The 18,228-nt window shown below is 36.4% G+C and overlaps 1 protein-coding gene across 1 annotated transcript in view; it reads right to left on the bottom strand.

Moving 5' to 3' along the window:
* CNTNAP2 (contactin associated protein 2) overlaps positions 1-18,228 on the bottom strand; it is a 1,138,684-nt gene that overhangs the window by 83,512 nt on the left and 1,036,944 nt on the right. The window contains exons 18-21 of the mRNA XM_084507662.1: positions 17,976-18,194; positions 15,181-15,417; positions 3,481-3,726; positions 1,795-1,928 (exon numbers count right to left, since the gene is read on the bottom strand). Coding sequence (XP_084363788.1) covers positions 1,795-1,928; positions 3,481-3,726; positions 15,181-15,417; positions 17,976-18,194 — 836 coding nt within the window. The remainder of the gene's footprint in view (positions 1-1,794; positions 1,929-3,480; positions 3,727-15,180; positions 15,418-17,975; positions 18,195-18,228) is intronic.

The raw sequence follows: 18,228 nt of genomic DNA on the forward strand, positions 1-18,228 counted from the left end.
ATATAGGGGTGGCTAGCCGGGGGGAGGGGGCCGGACTGCTCGGGGTTAAGCTGGGCATCGGTCAGCGGGTGGTGAGCAATTGCATTGTGCATCACTTGTTTGTACATATTATTATTAGTAGTACTATTATCATCATTGTATTATTATTATTATTATTATTTTCCTGTCTTATTAAACTGTCTTTATCTCAACTCACGGGTTTCACTTTCCATTTCTCTCCCCCGTCCCAGAGAGGGAGGGGGGAGGGTGAGCGAACGGCTGCATGGTGTTTAGCTGCCAGCCGGGTTAAACCACGACAGATACTTAACTGTGTATATGATTTCCAAATGGGCAAGGTATTTCATGTGATTCCTTTAGCAAATAATTTATTCAGTTTTACAGCTGTCTAAGTTAGGCAGATTTTGCTCCACAGAATACATGACATACACAAAATAGAAGCTTTCAGTAACAGAAGCCAACCTAACTGCAGGTAGTCTTTAACTTCTATTTAGCAGTGAGAGAAGTGCAAATACAGCAACATTCAAGAAATATGTATATATCAAAGTACACACCCCAACCTCCAAAAACATGAAAATTGGTTAGATCTATCAGCTACATATTCCTTAGAATATCTGTCATTTTGCAATTTTCTAATTTTCTGACAATTCTACTTCAGAACATCCACTGTTAGTTTGAGTACTGAAACCCTCAGTCAAATAACATTGTAATCCACTGAAAATGTTTCTTCTTGATGCCTGGAAAAAATAACTGTCAGGGATCTATTTTAGGTAGTTCTATTTAGGTAGGCTTTTTTTTTTATTATTATTATTATTTTATTTTTTTTTAAAGACATATAAAACCGTGACAACTAATATCCTTTTGGCTTGGTTCCCAAGAAGACTTCCTCTTTTTATATTTCATTTGTTATTGGTTTGGGTTTGCTTCTTATGAACTATCAAATCCAGATTAATCTATCCTATCCACCTGACTCTCCTGCCAGCAAAACTATTCTCATATCCTGCTGCAATCTCAGTGTTTGCAGATGGGATAGCCAGAGAATGAAAACAGAGTTCTGTAATGAGCACAGAGAGAAGGCTGTCTGGAAACATTGATTGCTTCTTGCAGAGCTACCCTCAGTTATTTAAATAGTATTATATTACTTCAAAGGTTTGTAAACTAAGATATGAGAAGATGAAGTTCCTGCCAGTGCTGTACTGAAAACTAAATAGGCCAGAAATATGTGCCTTCAATAACATTATCTTGTCTTAGGCTCCTGTCACACAAACACTGAAGCATCTGCTCATCTTTGCAGGTGTGAACAGCTTTTCAGATTTTGCTGGAATGTAGGGTAAATTTAAATTTAATGACATTCTTATTTGTGGAGTCAGGTCTGACAGTACGATATTTAGTTGTCTGCACATCAGGGTCTACTGCCATTTAAGATGCTGTAGATTATCCCTCCTGGCTTCCAGCCACTGCTCCAGAATGGTGCAGGTTTATCATAGGTCCCATGTTATCTACCAGACCAGATGTCTCTGATGCCCTTGAGCATCTAGAGTGACACCTGCATTAGCCTGGCCGTCATCACACTAGGACAAGGATCTCAGAACAACATGACTCAATGCAATAGTGGGAGAGAATAGCTTTTGTTAACTCCTAGGAGTGCGAACTGCAAACAGAACACCATCTACTGTGCTTTATGTTTCCCAGATTGCACTTATTTTTTCAGGGGAAAGGAGGTCATCAAAGTATAAAACATTACAAGCTACAAGCAATAAATTAGATGGAACCAAAACACCTTTAATGTCTGCTTACCTGTAGAACTATGTCCCGTTCATTCCGTGTGATGTTTACAGTATGGGGCTGTCCATTTGCCATGTTTCTGTGGTCGATATCAATATTATATGGCTCTTTGGTACCTCCTAGGCTGTAGCGAATTTGCAAATTCCCTAATGAAGGAATGTGAAAAACACCCTCAGGTATTTTGGTCTTTATTCACCAGTTACTTTCCCCTCTTTATTTTCATGTACAACAGTTATTGTTTTACATTTAAAATGCTCTCAGAGCTGGTATCTGCAGCAGGAAAATTTAGAGAAGGGCTAGTATTTGAGATTATAAAGCTAATGGGCTGAAAATGGCTTCCAGTTTACTACCCAGAAGCATGACAATGAATGGCATCTCAAAACTAAAGTGTGTGCAAATTCTCCAGATTGCAAACCAAACAAATCAGATCTATGCATTGAACAATATGGACTATTGTTTCAAATTTGAGCACATCAAGTATCATTTTATTTTTGAGATTATTATCCTCACTGCAGAAAAATTCTTTGACATTATAAAAGGCATGATTTTTTTTTTTTTAAAGAATAAAACATTGATATGACTTGAATAAAGTCAAAATTGCATCAGATTAACACTGGCATATAATCTACACAAGGGATTTTCTTGCGCTCAGATTTAATTGTTGTTGACAAGTGACCATCTGGACTTTTATGGAAATTTAATAATATATGGTGAAATGAAAACTTCAGGTTATATTGTTAGAAAACTATAGTCAGAAGTGGTTAATTGATATTCATGACAAAGTGCCAGACAGATTTTTCTTTTCTAAACAAAAGTGAAGTGTCTACTCTTCATTGCAAATTTTAACATTCCATCAAAAGGAAGGACTTTTGAAAATGGAAATGTAGACCCCATTATTCATTAAAACCTGAATGGCCCCAAACAACAGCCTTAGACTTCTAAAACTATAGTTTGGATTCCAACACGGCTTTTCTCTTATGCTCCTTCTTTCTCATCTGTGAAGGTAAGAAAGGGAAAGATTTCAGTGGCATGTGGAATATCTGTATTTAGTTATTCCACAGACGAAAGTGTTAGTACAGTATTCCTAAGTATGATTTTCAGGGGCACTAAGGCACTATTTGGAATTGAGTTATATTGTGTTTTTATACTCCACCAGAAAATGGTCCATATCCAACCTTCAATCATTACCAATTTTTTTATGACATTATATATTGTGCTACATCCTCATTTAGCCACCTCAGTCAGTAGTCAGACTTTCAGAACAGTGCATTACACTTTCCACTGGAAACAAGTGATATTGCCATGAGTTCAGTGACTATGAACCATTTATTAACCTGCCTACATGTGGATGCCTACTTGTCCTCTCCATTATACTAGTTTATGGCAGGCATGAATCTAACTGTTACAGCACATATATATATATATATATATATATATATATATATATATATACATAATTTATTGATTGATTGTCTTGTTTTGAGAAGGAAGGTTGGCTAGTGGAATATCCCATGGAATTAAAGAGATGCATCACACAAAATTTCATAAAGCAGAACCTGTATTCAGGTTCCATGTACTTTACTTTTAAAGAACAAGGGTGAAAAGACTTTCTTATTCACTCAGAGTTTCAGCTGCATGTCAGTCTGGTGTTATTATCAATCATTCCTTCAATGGAGAAAGCCCAGAGCAGCTGCTTACCAGATGGCTTGACAAGTACTGCCATGAAGTCCTGGGTATAGGAACTGATGTACAAAAGGACACAAGGGGACTTGGTAGTACTGAAGCTGAAGCTGAGCTCTTCTTTATTCAAATTAAGGTCAGTTGCTGTGGTCTCAGGATCTGTGGAACTCAACAGGGTTCTGCTAACTAAATCCTTCATGCTGGTCCCTGGGGAGTGGAAGTTGTAACGAAGCCACATTCCCTCTTCAAAAAATGCTCCCACATCTTGAAAAGAAGAAAATAAATCAGGAAAAAGAAATTGAATGTGCTTACACCTTTTCAATGAAACATTACTACTGACTTGAGCACTACTAATCTGTACATGTTACTACTGCTGCATTATTTAAGCACTTTGCCAGTAGTTAAGAGCCTTTCTATTTTCCAGTAAGAATGCAAAGGATAAACACAATTTTATTTATGGATACCTGGAATTGCAGAGCAGGGGAAAGATTTCCCTTAAGTCACACAAAAAGACTGTACCTACATCTCATACCACTACTACAGATCAGAAGAACCACACTTTAGTTTTATTCTCATTGAGGTCTTGCAGTAGATAATGTTCCAAAGAAGGAGAGACAAGCAAGAAAGATTTAGAAGGCACAATAAGCAAACACTGTAAAGGAAAAGGAAAACCAGAAACTCTGACCAGCAAATTACAGTGGATTTAGAATAACCTCAGAGAGGAATGATGGTGATTCCAGCACCTGAAAAAATTGAAATAGGATTGGACATGATACTAGAAAATTATCCATAACAAGTGCAATCCTTCATAAGAACTGCCTAATCTGGATAGTTTATGCAGAAAACAAACAAACAAACAAACAAACCACAAACTAGGGAGCTTGACTCATGGATGGAAACAAGGCATAAGACACCTGAACTATATCTCACAGGAGGTGCTCCACAGACAGTTTTCAATTCAATCTGAAACAAAATGTCATCTTTCAATACTCTTGACAGAAAATAAAACTACTTTTGGCAGTTAATACTTTCATTTGAAAAAGCATTGTTATTACTTTGCATAATAATGTACCCCTGCTTATTTCTTAACATTAAAAATATAATTCAAGGTTGACATTCTTATATTCAAAGCTGACTTTGACAGCCTCCTATGGGAATCACTGCACAGTTCTCTACTATTGTTAGTTTATAATCTGAGTCTACTGGGGATTGCTGGACTGGTTTCTTATAGCAATCATTCATTCAGTGATACTGTGGTGCTGGGTATGCTTTGCTATCTGGGACAACAACATAAAAGGAAATTTAAAATTACATGTGAACTTAAATAATGAGGCACTTTTATGAACATTTCATAAGGGATTACAGAATGATGAATAAATACTATGAATATAGCATATATGTACAGTATTTAAAAATAGTTGCAAGCAATGCTCAAAAAGGTGACCAGTCATTAGAAAAAAAAAAAAAATTAATCACTTGATACCTTCCTACATTATTTATAAATGCAAAATTGCCACAGATTGGTACCAAATTACCTATCCAAACTTTTGTAAAATCAATACATAATTTTTATATAAAAAAATAAATATCATTTTATCCCTTTTTAGTATTTGGAGCCTTCATGTCCTTCACACAATTCTAAGCAAAGGCTTTATCTCAAAACAAATGAAACAAGTTGTTCATCTTACAAGCTGTGTAGTGATACAGAGCAAGTCAGGAATGAGTCTGCAGACTTTATTCAGAGTAACTGAGCACAGAAGAGATAAGAATATGGGTAAAATTATTGCAGACTTTATTGGTCCTTTTCAGAACTTTGCTACATCTAGTTCTGGAAAAACATTATATTTTCCATATACCATATAAAAATTCTCCAAAATGCAAAGTATTATATTCTGTGCCACTGTGTGGCAACATAAAACATGAAATCAGGTTGTGGTCCAAAGGTGCTATAAATAATGGGATCACTCTGGTAGATTTATAACTGCTGTTTTATAGCAGAAATCTTAAATAACCTTGAAACAGCCATAGGAGAGGCAATTCAGTTTAACAGCTATATTTTGCAGAGGACTCAACTTAAGTATTCCCAGATTAAAAGTGAAGGACCCTATCCTGAAAATACTTCCCCAAACTGTGATGCCTATTGCTGTTAACTGTGGTGTTGAGACTGAATGGTAGTACTTAAAAACCTAAAGCAGAATATACTATAGCTCTATGTATTTGCAAGACTGACTTTAAAAATATCCCTGTGACCACTAATTTATTATTCTTCAGCCTCTGCTTATAGCTTCCATAGGTCATGGTACTCTGGGCAGCCCTACCATCTGACACTGCTGCTCTGCTTGCAGGGACTACTGGTAGCCCCTGCATTGCCTTCACTTAGACACTGCACAATGATGCAAAATTTTGTTCATCTTCTTCCCCTTTCTGGCCCTTTTACTGCTTGTCATCCCTTTTACCATAGGAGCGATCTTTGGGATTGCCTATCACTGTGGTTGCCCAAGGTCTTGCACACAGGGAATACTGGGAGCCTCAGTCCTTGACCTCAGTGCTTTCATGGGGCTGAACTGCAAAGTTCAAAAATAAGCAAGACATATTCCACAGCAGTAAATGTTATTAATTGCTACTTTAAACGTTCATTACTACAAAGAAAGCTTTAAGTAAATGGTGCTCTCTGAAGCACTAAGATTTGTTTTTCCCAAAAGGATTTTCATGACAGAACAATGTTCTGTGAGTTTAACTTCATTTGTGCTGGGAAAATATTTTTCAGTATAGCTGTGTTACAGGTCTGTGAGGTATTGTAATGAACTTGGAAATTCTCTCACATACATACCACTACTTTTAAGAGGAAGGATAAGAGGAAGGTTCACTTTGGTAGTGTGAGTTCCTACAGGAAGGTACTGAATCCCCTCAAGTTCCAGTTCAGCAAAAAGGTTCAGTCTGTGACTATGCTTTTTGGTGAATGAAGTTGAAGTACTTATTGCAGCAGGGCTGCAAAGTGCTCAGCAGTTCACAGAATCAGGCTGTTAGGAACTATAAGGAAATATTAGAGAAAGGTAAAGCATAATTTTCTCTATGTTAAATTATAGTATAAGGTGACTTGGAAATGCTGAGGGGTGATGAGTGAAGAAAAAATCTGTTTGGAGGCCACCTGTGTATCATCTTCCTAAAGCTCTGAGGGAAGTCCTTCATTCAGAAGACCATGAAAGTTGCCTGAGTAAAACAGGTAAAATGAAGCACAAACACTGCTACTGAAATGTGGACAAGCTTTCCATGCACTACCCTCTGCCTTCTCCTGGAATATCTGAAAAGTACAGACTTGAAATACCAGGCATAAGGCAGAGGCGAAGGGCTCTGCAAACTGCTCTTTCAGGACGGAAGCCTTGGAGAATGAGTGAGGTGATTACAGGTCAGTTTTCCTTGAAAAGCAATACATATTTATAAATCAATATGCAGTTCAGTCATGCACTGTTGACAGACTTTGCAAATACATACAGTTTGGAAGAGTTTTGTGGTAAAACCCAGAGCTGGATTTGTGGACCCAGTGATTTTTTTCAAGCAAGGTGTGTATCCCCAGTGTGAAATGCACATATTTTACAAAAATGTCCATCTTCTGTTTGAAAAGGGACAAAGCAAAAGAAAATCAAAAACTTCCACACAAAATGCAAAGGTATCCAGAACTTGCAAGCTTATTTTGAGGATTATAATTCTTTGTACATCTCCTCAGTCTCTCTCTCTCCACTCACCTGATTGTATTTTTGTTCACACTTATTCTGTCTAGGACCAGGAGTATGAAAACACAGGAGGAAAAAGACAAATAGAAACAAACAAACAAAAAAATCTGTTGCAAAAATACTACCTAAGGCAGAGTATAAGAAATTGAAAAATATCATGACATTTCTGTGCCAGTGTTGTAGACATAAGAAAATATCAGGAGGGACCTAATTCTGCTTTGCTGCTGGTTTAATATTAGTGAAATGTTGGTGTCGTTTCTTCTATTCTCAGATAGTTATAATGATCCTGCTAGGTATACACTCAGTCACACCAGAATATAACTTTCTCCATGATTTTTTCTCACCTGAGAAAAGCATTGCCAGCATTGCACAGGTGTGGCTGAACACAGCTTCAGGAAAATATTCTATCTGAATACACAGAACTCTGTACCCTCTACAAGAATTGAATTGCCTCTGAGGTGACAGTAGGAATAGGAAGGTTAAGGGGGATTGTCATGAATCAAGTGGAACATATTACTCCTAATAAATAAACAAGGAACGTGTGTAGAGTTAGATGCACACAAAATGCAATTTCAACATAGTGAATTTTGAGGAGTGGCACTGCAAGAGGTGGAAGCTCCCTTCTGCCCTAGGACAGCTATCACTACCTGACAAATGTCATTTCACCTTTTCCAAGTAAATTCAAGACCTGGCTTGTGTCACCGTGTCACCTTTCATCTGGTTACCAAGGAGAATCCAAGGCTGATTATCTTTGTGGTACTACTGTTTTTTTTTGTTTTTTTTTTTTTTTTTTTTTTTTTTTTTTTTTTTTGAGTCTAGGCCTTCAAAGTAACCTTTTTAATAATACCAGGCAGTAACAGGGTAAAATCACTGCCTTGAAGAATCTGGAGACAAAATCTTGATGGTTATGAAGCCTGGCCAGGATCCATATGAAAACTGCAGCAAAGAAAGATTCTCTCTTCTACATTCCACAAAGCTGACTGAAATGCCCTCTTATAGCTGTAAGACCATCTGGAGGCTTCAGTGCCTCTTTAGCCATGTTCAGGTATGGGAAATCAAAAATATTATTACGTGATGCTGCTTGCCAGTGCACAATGCTATGTCTTTCCTGCACGGCATTTTGAATCTTAAAATCAGCACTTTCAAAATCATAGCCAAGGCCAATCACTAGAGGCATTCTGACACTCGGTGGATGTACTAAGCAATTTGGACATCTTAATAAAACCCACTCCTGATGCATAATTTTATTTCCTTTTTGATTTCTTATGTAGTCATTAATATTGAATATAAAATAGCTATAGCTTGCTTGTCTGGCTTGTGGCTAAAAATGTGCTAGAGAGCACTAGCAATTTCTGCTTCTCCAGGCTGTGGTCACAAAGCTTAAGATTATTTACTGAGATATGTCCTGGCCATAGGGCATCAATAAAGGGTTAGAATCTCAGAGGTCTTGATCTGGGAGAGAATTTACTCTGAGTGCTCTGAAGATGGCAATACTTATAATTTATCTGGTTAGTTCACTCAACTTTTTGTTCTGCCTTCAGGCACACAATATTCAGTTTGTGAGTCGAAGAAGTAGGGACATAAAGATGTTGTCGTACATCATCAAGTCTCATATTCCGTCTGTCATCACCATAATCATTTGTGATGCATGTCTGAATTTTCTATGCATGGAGTAAAATACCAAAATAAGACAATTGCTTGTTGGCATTACTAAAATACAAACCTACAATGTGTTTTCTTCCTTTATATGAAAATATCAGTACTCAGCATGTAGAAAGCTTTCATGAACAAATTACTATCTGAATCAGAGTAAAAGTAAAATAATGTGAACCAGTGAAATTATAATCACAAACCCATATAAAGATTCCTTCTACCTTCAGTGGAACAGAATGAGTGCCATAGAAGATGGGGTTAAGCCACCTGATTTATTGCACCATCAAGCTTCCCTAGGTAATGGCAGGAGGTAAATTCTAGGAAACAGCCTGGCATATCTAAGTAAGTCTGAGCTCTGAACCTCCTCCCCAGGAAACTCCATTTCTACCTCCATTAGATATATGGAGATCCTAAGGCATCAAGCCTCATACAATAGCCCTGTAAAGAAGGTGCCTTTTATTCTGCTTTGTTCTGTCTGGACAAATGCACAAGCCAATGAAAGCCTGAAAATGTCAGGCAAATCTCAACTGTGGTTCATTCTGCACTGATGTGAAATTACTATAGATCTTTCTATAGTTACAGCAGTTTGAACTGATGTCTAGGACTGCAGGCTCAGAATAAGGGAGTGACAATCTGCTCTGTGTATTTTCTGCTGAGTCTAAATGAAAAGACAGCTTCCTTTTTAATGGAAATATTCACAATGGCTAAAAAACCTCCAATTGAATACAATAGTATGGATTAAAAAAAAAAAAAAAAAAAAAAAAAGTAATGTTAAATATACAACAGATCAGGTTCCATGATTTCCTTCCAGGGAGTCTTTGAAGGTGTTTTCTACATAATCACAGAGAAAAACTTGCAGCTTTGCTAGAAATATTAAAGACTTCTATTTGATGATTGCACAGTATTCACAGTGACAACTATGATGGGAAGATTTGACTTCAATTCCTTCTGGTAGCACAGACATCCACTTTCAAAGTCAGCAGTTTGTTGCTTCCCTCATTGTCTCTTTCTGCATTACCATAATAAGAACATTTCCTTGCATCACACAACTATTGTAAGGAGCAATACCTTATCAGCTTGTGAGGTGCCAATACTGCTCTAATATAATGCACGTGTATAAATATTACACAGGGGTGTCTGGTGTGAGAACCTCAAACCTCCCAGTTGCATTTGCACAGGCACTCAGGCACTCAGCAGCCAAAAATGTTGCTGAAGTTGATGTGCTTATCTTTAATACCAGGGGAGCAATGCTTAAAGGTATTAAATGCTTAAATGGTATTAAAGCTTATCTTTAATACCATTTGGTGAGCAATGGCACCAAAGCAGGCCTATTATAGTTAGATGACAAAGATATTGAAATTTTATTGAATTTTCTGAGCCAAGCCTTAGAATTTAATTTATTATCCTGATTTATTTATTTTCTGTATACAGAATAAGAAATCCTTGCACTTTATTAGTGGTTTATTATGGATAAATAACAGGCTGGGAAGTTCAGTTTATAATTTTGCTGATATTTCTTTGAGATACGTAAGTGATATGGCTAAGTTGTGCTCTAGTTTAGAAACAAAATGATTTTTTTTTCCAGTAAAAGAATTCTTGCAACTGATGTGAAGTGTAATTTTCAAAGTATTAGAGCACAAACTGTAAATGTTTAATAAGGCTGTATCAACGAGACAGCAGAATGGAATAGTTTTATAGAATTTAAATGTTTTCTGTGGGTATATGTAGCTATACATATTCAATAGCTATGAAGTAGATTTTACTTTTCAGTAGAGGTCAAGACTCCAGTTCTGAAGTCTTATCTACAGGTAGAAAAAAATGACTTTCTGCAATGTTCAGACTCACTAAACCAACTAACATTCCCAACCCAAGGAAAATTCTGATATAACTTTTGGTTAGCACATTATGATCATGTTATGTATAGAAGAATTTTTCTGGGGAGTTGGGTGGGCAGGAATGTTGCCTTGATTTTTCAGCTTCTTGGATTATAAGCAATGAAAACTAAGAAGCTAGTTTCCTTGAAACCTTTGAACAATCACCTTCCCATTACTTACAGCAAAGTAAGTACATGTATTTGCAACCAGCAAAATAAAGGGAACTGAATGGTTATAACAAGGGCAGTCTGTGAGAGGGTGCAGAGCTATTTCACCAATCTGTCATAGCACTATATCTGGTATGTCTTTTTTTTTGCATCCATTCATCCCATTAAAAAGTTGATTTTTCTGTTTGAGGCAGAGAAGAGAGCAAGAAAGAAGGAAATCTGATCATGAAAACACTGTTGTAAGTGCTTTCAGGATTCATGCAAGTATGAATGAAGGAGCATGAACTCCTTCATGCTTCAAACAAGCATGAAGGAATTCAGTTCAGGCATTGTCAAAAAGGATTGCAGTAATTCACACTACGAATGTAAAAATTATTTGGAAAAATAAATGTATACACTGGGCTCATCTTCTGTCTCAATTGCATAGAAACTGTAGAGCTTTGAATTTACCCTTACCTGAAGGCACAGAAGTCATATATATATATATATATATATATATTTGTTTGTTTGTTTTTTGTTTGTTTGTTGTTGTTGTTGTTGTTGTTTTTTGGCCACATATCTTTGTGGTGGACAATTTCTTCTCCTACACTTGATCCACAGCAGTTCAATACCCAAAGAAAGAATGCTTTCTCCCTGGGGGATCCCCCACATCACAGTGCTGCCACATGCTCTGTGCACACCCATTTCAGCATGTTAACCCTTGCTGTTTTTGATTAAAGGAATGGAATAGTTTGTTTTGTAAGGAACAAAATTTAATTATTTCTCAGAAATGATTTTATGCTGTCAAGATGACAGTTCTGGGAGAAAAAAAAAAAAAAAAAGGAGAATTTATTCTTAAGCAATAGACAGAGAAGGATCAGAAAGCAATCTGTAGGACATCAGAAATATTGCAGCTATTCCTCTGAACAATTTATCTGGGCAATGAAAAGAGAACAGAAGCCAGTAGCATATACCCCTGATACAAAACAAAAATAAAGTTAAAATAGATATCAGACTATATTTTTTTCACTTTTTTTTTTTTTTTTTTAATTGTAAAAAAAAAAATTGTAACTTCCAGGTAATACCACATCAATCACATGTGTGGCCTGCTGCTAATGTCTGGAAACAATGCAATTTCTTGTCAGTCATCAATCAGTTACTCGTAGGATGCATTTCATCAGCAAAGGCAAGGTCTTTTATTGTTGAGATGTCTTTATTACTTATAAAGCATTGTATGGTAATTTCAGTATAGAAATGATGCTTTATTTGCTTTGATTTTTTTTTATTACTTCTTAGCAGTTGCAGTATGCAACCAACCCCAGAAAGTTTACCATGGGGATGTGATTGAATATCAAAATAAAATTTTGAGATAACAAGAGCTTCCTGTGGCAAATTAAAACCAATGGGAAAAGAAGACTGTGGTATATCAAAAGATGTTATATTATGCCACCCATCCTACTGAATAGCATATTTCTTTGGAAATCTCATTGTTTTGAATGCAATAAGTGAAAAAGTCCTGCCTCACCTGCCTGGTGAGGAGGTTTTATTCAGAGGAGTAAAAGTAACAAAACTTACTCCTAGTTTAAAATGCAAAGCACTAACGATATTATTTTGTGTCTGTGGACTTGAATTCCTAGTGTAGGTAACAAAGGAAAATAATCTCCCTCACCACATATTACTCACTAAACATCACAGTATCCACTGTGAGACAGGTAAGAAAAAACACAAGTGACACAGCAGTATTCAGCCAAGTTTTTCATTGCTCTATAAGCAATGAAAGTGGCTGAAAACAATAGAGGCTTCAAAAACGTGTTCGTAGACATCTCAGTGTTTTTAGGGAGGGGAGAATGTTGAGGTGTTAATGAAAAATGAACAGAAATATCAGATTTGGGTTGTTTATACATAAATCACTAAAAAGAGAAAATGATTTTTTTTTTTTTTTTTTTTTTTTTAATTTTAGAGGGAAAGCAGGGAAAAATTCCCTGATCTCCAACAAATTTTACAAATATTATTTTATTTTATTTTATTTTATTTTATTTTATTTTATTTTATTTTATTTTATTTTATTTTATTTTATTTTATTTTATTTTATTTTAATAAAATATACTCTGATGTTTTGCCAGTATTTTTTCCACTGTCATTAGTACTCTGTAGTTTACCTTTGTATCTAGAAAATATATCTAGTAACGTCTCATGGACAAAGAGGATATAATACAAGATTTTTGGAGCTACTATTGGAAGGAAAAAGTAAGACACTTATCTTTTGCAAGTCTAGGAAGTTTGGCAACTTTTACAAGATGTTCCAGTGTTTTACTTGATTTAAAAGGCTTAATTCAAGTTAAATTTACAATGTAAAATTTAATGGGCTGAAAATGAATTGTTTTAAAGAGCTCATTATCAGCACCATTTGTCACAGAGGTTTTACAATTATTTTGATCACAGGATGGTCTCAAAACAGTCTATTTTGTGTTTAATTTATCCTTCAACTTTTACCCCAGTGCCCAGTTGTTTTTTACAGAGAAGCCCCATGAAGCCATCCACACTAAATAACACTTGGCAATATTCTAGATGAGTACATTGATTTTCAGCACTAACAGGATGGAAATGTATTTTCTTCATAGAGTCTTAAAGATTTAAATAGATACATTTACCCTGGAATAGGTTTGATATTTAAGGCAGAAATCTGATATATTGTCTAAATTCCACAACATGGTATGGTACAGAGATCCCCATGCTAGCATGAGGACATTTGCACAACTCAGCGCTGCCCAGCAACGATGGCTTATAGAGAGAGAGAGAGAGTTTTATGCATGCTCAGTATACTGCAAGTTCATCACACTGCAAGCCTGGACATGCTGCACTCAGCTTTACTTTTGGCAGTAGCTGTTAGCTTTACTTCCGACTGTGTGACCTGAATAAAATGACTTGGGCCAATATCTGCAGAAGACATTTGAGAGCCAACTTGCAGATGCTCAGCATTGACTTTCTGAGACTGAGCATGTACATGTCCACTCTGGTGCAGTGGAAGATCTGGGTACTTGGCATCTACATAAAGTTGAGCATTGATACAGAAGTACTGAAAAGAGAAAAAATTATGACACTGAAAAGAGAAAAAAATGCCCAAAGTATCACTATCTGGTTTGTGGGCCTCTGTCTAGACTGGGAGGCTGATAAGGTGAATGAAGAGTGTAATATTACTTCTGTTGTTACAACAGTGCTTACAGATCAGTGAAATGGGTTTGTCTGTGCTAGGTTCTCAATTGTTTCTCTAATGGTATTTTTTAATTATGTTAGATCCACATTCAGGAAAAATAAAATATTTAGCTTAGGACTGGTTTTGGCAGAAGTTTGGTGTTCTTCTATTCCTACAAATTAAGAATATCCTATGAAATGTAAGAGAAATGAATGATTTCCACAAAACCTGCAAACTTTGCAAACATGGGAAAATTATATTCCATTACAACTTTGTCACAACAATTTCTTGCCAAAATAACAAAAACAAACAAACAAAAAAAAAAACAAAACAAAACAAAAAAAAAAGTGAAGAGAAGTTAGCTTTCTCACCCTAATATTTTTTAGGAAGTAAGATCCCTTTCTTCTTCACTCCTTTCCTGTCTTTCTTTCTTGTGAAGGCATATGTATCCATAATAAATTGATCTCTTACAACCATTTTTTTGTATGTACTTTATGCATTTCAAAAGGTTTAACACGGATATGGGAGCTCTGTAGCTTCTCTTGCCCTAGCAAGATCAATCTCTAATGCAGTTGAACTTCAAGATGTGATCTGGCTGTGAATAGATAAAACTTTTAATTCAAAAGTTGGTCTCCCAGTTCACAAGATTCAACCCAAAGCTCAGACTTATGTATTTCCAAATATTTTTATGAACCAGAATACATAGATTTTGATTAAATCCACACTTTTTTTTTTTTTTTTCTAAATAATTAATCAATAGAGGATGGCAATAAAATAAATTTCAATGAATTTATGATTGTAGATTTATTTTGATTGGTAACAATTTTAATGTTGAACTATGAAGTTCAACACCTCAAAACTATCCAATACAGTCTGCCAGACCTGCTATGAGAACAGGTACCCTGACATATTTCTGTTGTTTTGTTATTTGATTTAATTAGTTAACATATATTAGTACTGAGAGATGTAGTTTCATATCACCACATTTAAATCCTGGATGTAATAATGTGACTTGCTTGTAAGAAATATTAAACAGGATTTACTTGTTTAATTAAGAAAAGCTGAAGATTTGATTCTATTGTTTTCCCATACTCTTCAAGCCTTCTGCGTAAAGCATTTACCTTTAATACAAAATGGTCCATCATATGCAGTTTTGGAGCAGTCACAGGAGTAGCCGTTGTATTTCTCGACACATTTGCCACCATTTGCGCAGTACATCCCGTAGCTCGTGCAGTGGCCAGAGCAGCCAGGCTTCACCCCTGGTGTGACTTTTGCCCTCTCTTCCAAGTCCAGCGTCACCCCATTCATCCTTAATGAACGAATGCAACCTAGGAAACCCCGCTGGCCTCCTGCAGCACCTGAGCAGGAAAATAAAACCATAAGACAACACTGAACTGATTTTATTGTTGTTACTGTATATGAAATATCCTGCTAAGCTTGTGACAACAGCTGGAATTAAATAACTTCTTTGTAAAGATGAAGCATTATCATGTCCTAATGAAATTGAAATCAGTTAAACCTCAGCCTTCAGACCTTATTAAAAGTACACCCAAATAGCGAGTGCCTTTGCTTTACACTGATAAGAGATTAGAGATTCTAGCCCTCCACTCTTAGACTTCAAATTTCAACTCCAAGATTTTTAGAGAGAACAGTGGAAGAAATGGGCTTAGCTCTATCACTAAGATATTGCCCTACTCACCATATAAGTAGTAGTTATGAATGTTAATAATAACGCCACAATATGTTATGCACTTCAATATTTTTCAAAGCCACAGTGGGGAAAGAGGGAAAAGATTTTAATGCCCCTTCTTAGCTGCAGTAGGAAATATAAATGCTCATTTCCAAGCAACATCAGGGATATTGCTTAGTGGCCTGAGTACAGGACACAACACTGAAGAGCTACATTTGAAAATCTAGGTTAGAATGGCTTTTCTTAGCAGTCACTAAGGATAGTTCCTTATTTTCTTTGTAAATGGTGAAAAATGTGATTTCATCTCAGAAAGCCTTATCCAGGGCTTGATTAATAATAATAATAATAAAATGCAAGCAAATATCAATGAGTGGCTGTTATCTGTTCTCCTCGTCTCTTTGATTACTGCAGTGCCACAGATGCTAGAGTCCCCTGTTCCTGAGGAGATCTGAATGCTCATCTTTGCAGAGCACAGAGCCTATTTACCTGTGGGGTGGGGTGGGAGGGGGGGAGAGGGAAAGGGGCAGAGAACCAAATACAGATGAGATACGCTGCTTCAAATCAACCACACAGACCAAAAAGTCTGTTTTAAATTCAGCCACTGCTAACCAGAAAATTTGGAGTATGAGGAGACAATGCTAGGTCTCTGCTAATGTGAACAGGGCAGAAGTCATTCTGGTGTGGTTCCATTCTATGTAAACTAATATACACCATGGTGATGAAAAAGATCCTAATACATCTAATTTCTACATCTTTTCCCTCTTGGTGAGTGTCCTAGCCCTTAGGACATGATGTCATTCTCCTTCAGGCTATCTTGTTGGCCCAAGGAATAGTTACTTATTCTATAGAAAGTGGAGCAGGAAGCACTGGAACAATTCTTATTCAATGTTATTATCCAGGCCCTGATGTTCAGGGTGTTCATTTGAGACACTTGAACTCAAATCAATTCTTGTCTAACTCAGGGTAAGAATTTAAATCAGACTGTTCTTTGAGATGTGTGCTCTATTCATCAAGTTCTATGAAATAGATCTGATTCAGAAAGAAATAAAATCAGCTGCAGATTTAGACATTCAGCTTTTGGCAATACAGGTACAAAGTATTTCAAAAAATTGTTGTTGTACCAGTTAATTCAAAACTACCTGAAAAAAAAATCTAACGGTTATTAACAATTCCCCAAGAACTCAGGCTGGAATATTTCTATTTCCCTGCAGTTTCACAAAAAGTCTTAATATTTCCTTTAAAAGTTTAAGGTTTCCTCTTCTAAACAAACTTCACATTTCAGCTGATTTGGAAGTAGGCTTTAATTGAGATCATGGTTAGCGGTAAAGTAGAATCTCAGCTTGTAAATAATGGTTGCACCTCTGGTGACACATTATATACATAGTTTGCTGTGACATTGTGCTGTTTACCAAGGCAGTGAAGAATTTAAACACAATTTTTATTCATTTCTGCTTTTGAATCTGCAGTAACTTGGAAAAAATAAGATAATGTCCATTTTTCCTTCCTCCTCCCCCTCTCCCTTTAACAGATATGTAGAGGAATATGAGATTACTCATCATTTTATGCAGTTCTGATTCCAAGTAATGTCATTTGGTGTATCTACACATTAGAGCCATAGGGCTAACAATCAGAGAAATAGAAATACTGATGGAATAGCATGCCCCAAATTCACTGGAGAACAGCAACTCCAGAAAGCAACTGGACTAACATGGTTCTGGGAAATACATTTGTGTGACAAATATATAGAATGAGAAAAAACCCATGGGACTAAAGGGAAATGACTGCAGTGAGCTGTGAATGAAAAAGCATGGAGAATGACCAGACCTGCTGAGGCTAGGATGGGCACTGCAGGCTCATACAGTCCTGGCACTACCTATACAAAATTTTTCAATTCCATTGTTAATGTGTGGGTGAGACTCATAATAAATAAATAAATAAATAAATAAATAAAAATAAAAAAGGTGTATGGCACTACTGTCTGCTAGAGTCACTTTCTGTCAAGAGCTGTAGGTTAGGAAAGACAGAAATGACAAGTATCCAGCACAGAATATTTTTCACTTAGTTGATCTTGTTATTTCTACAGCTACGGAGATTCTTTTTTCAGTCATACAAGTACTACTCCAGGAGGGAAAATTACTATGTTAAATTAACTGGTACTGGCAAGACACAAGGCAACGAGAGTCTAGTATGTGACAGCAAAGCCCAGTTACCCACTCCACATCTTACCAACATAGAGCTGGCTGTACAATTCCAGTCGTGTGTGCCCTTCTGTTGGGGCTTTCCGGACCTCCAGGGGCAGCTGGTCTACCTGCAGACTGGCTTGTTTTACATTTCTCTCAGCATTGACCCGATGCCACTGGTCATCATTCAGCTGGTTGGGAGACCTGACAATGATTTCCACAGGCCCATTTCCAACATCAAATGAAAAGGAAACCTCTGTAGCAGCTGAAACACCAAGCAAAAGAGAACCCATCTTGTG

The sequence above is a fragment of the Aythya ferina genome (genome assembly GCF_964211825.1).
Source record: "Aythya ferina genome assembly, chromosome: 2".
Classification (NCBI taxonomy): Eukaryota; Metazoa; Chordata; class Aves; order Anseriformes; family Anatidae; genus Aythya; species Aythya ferina.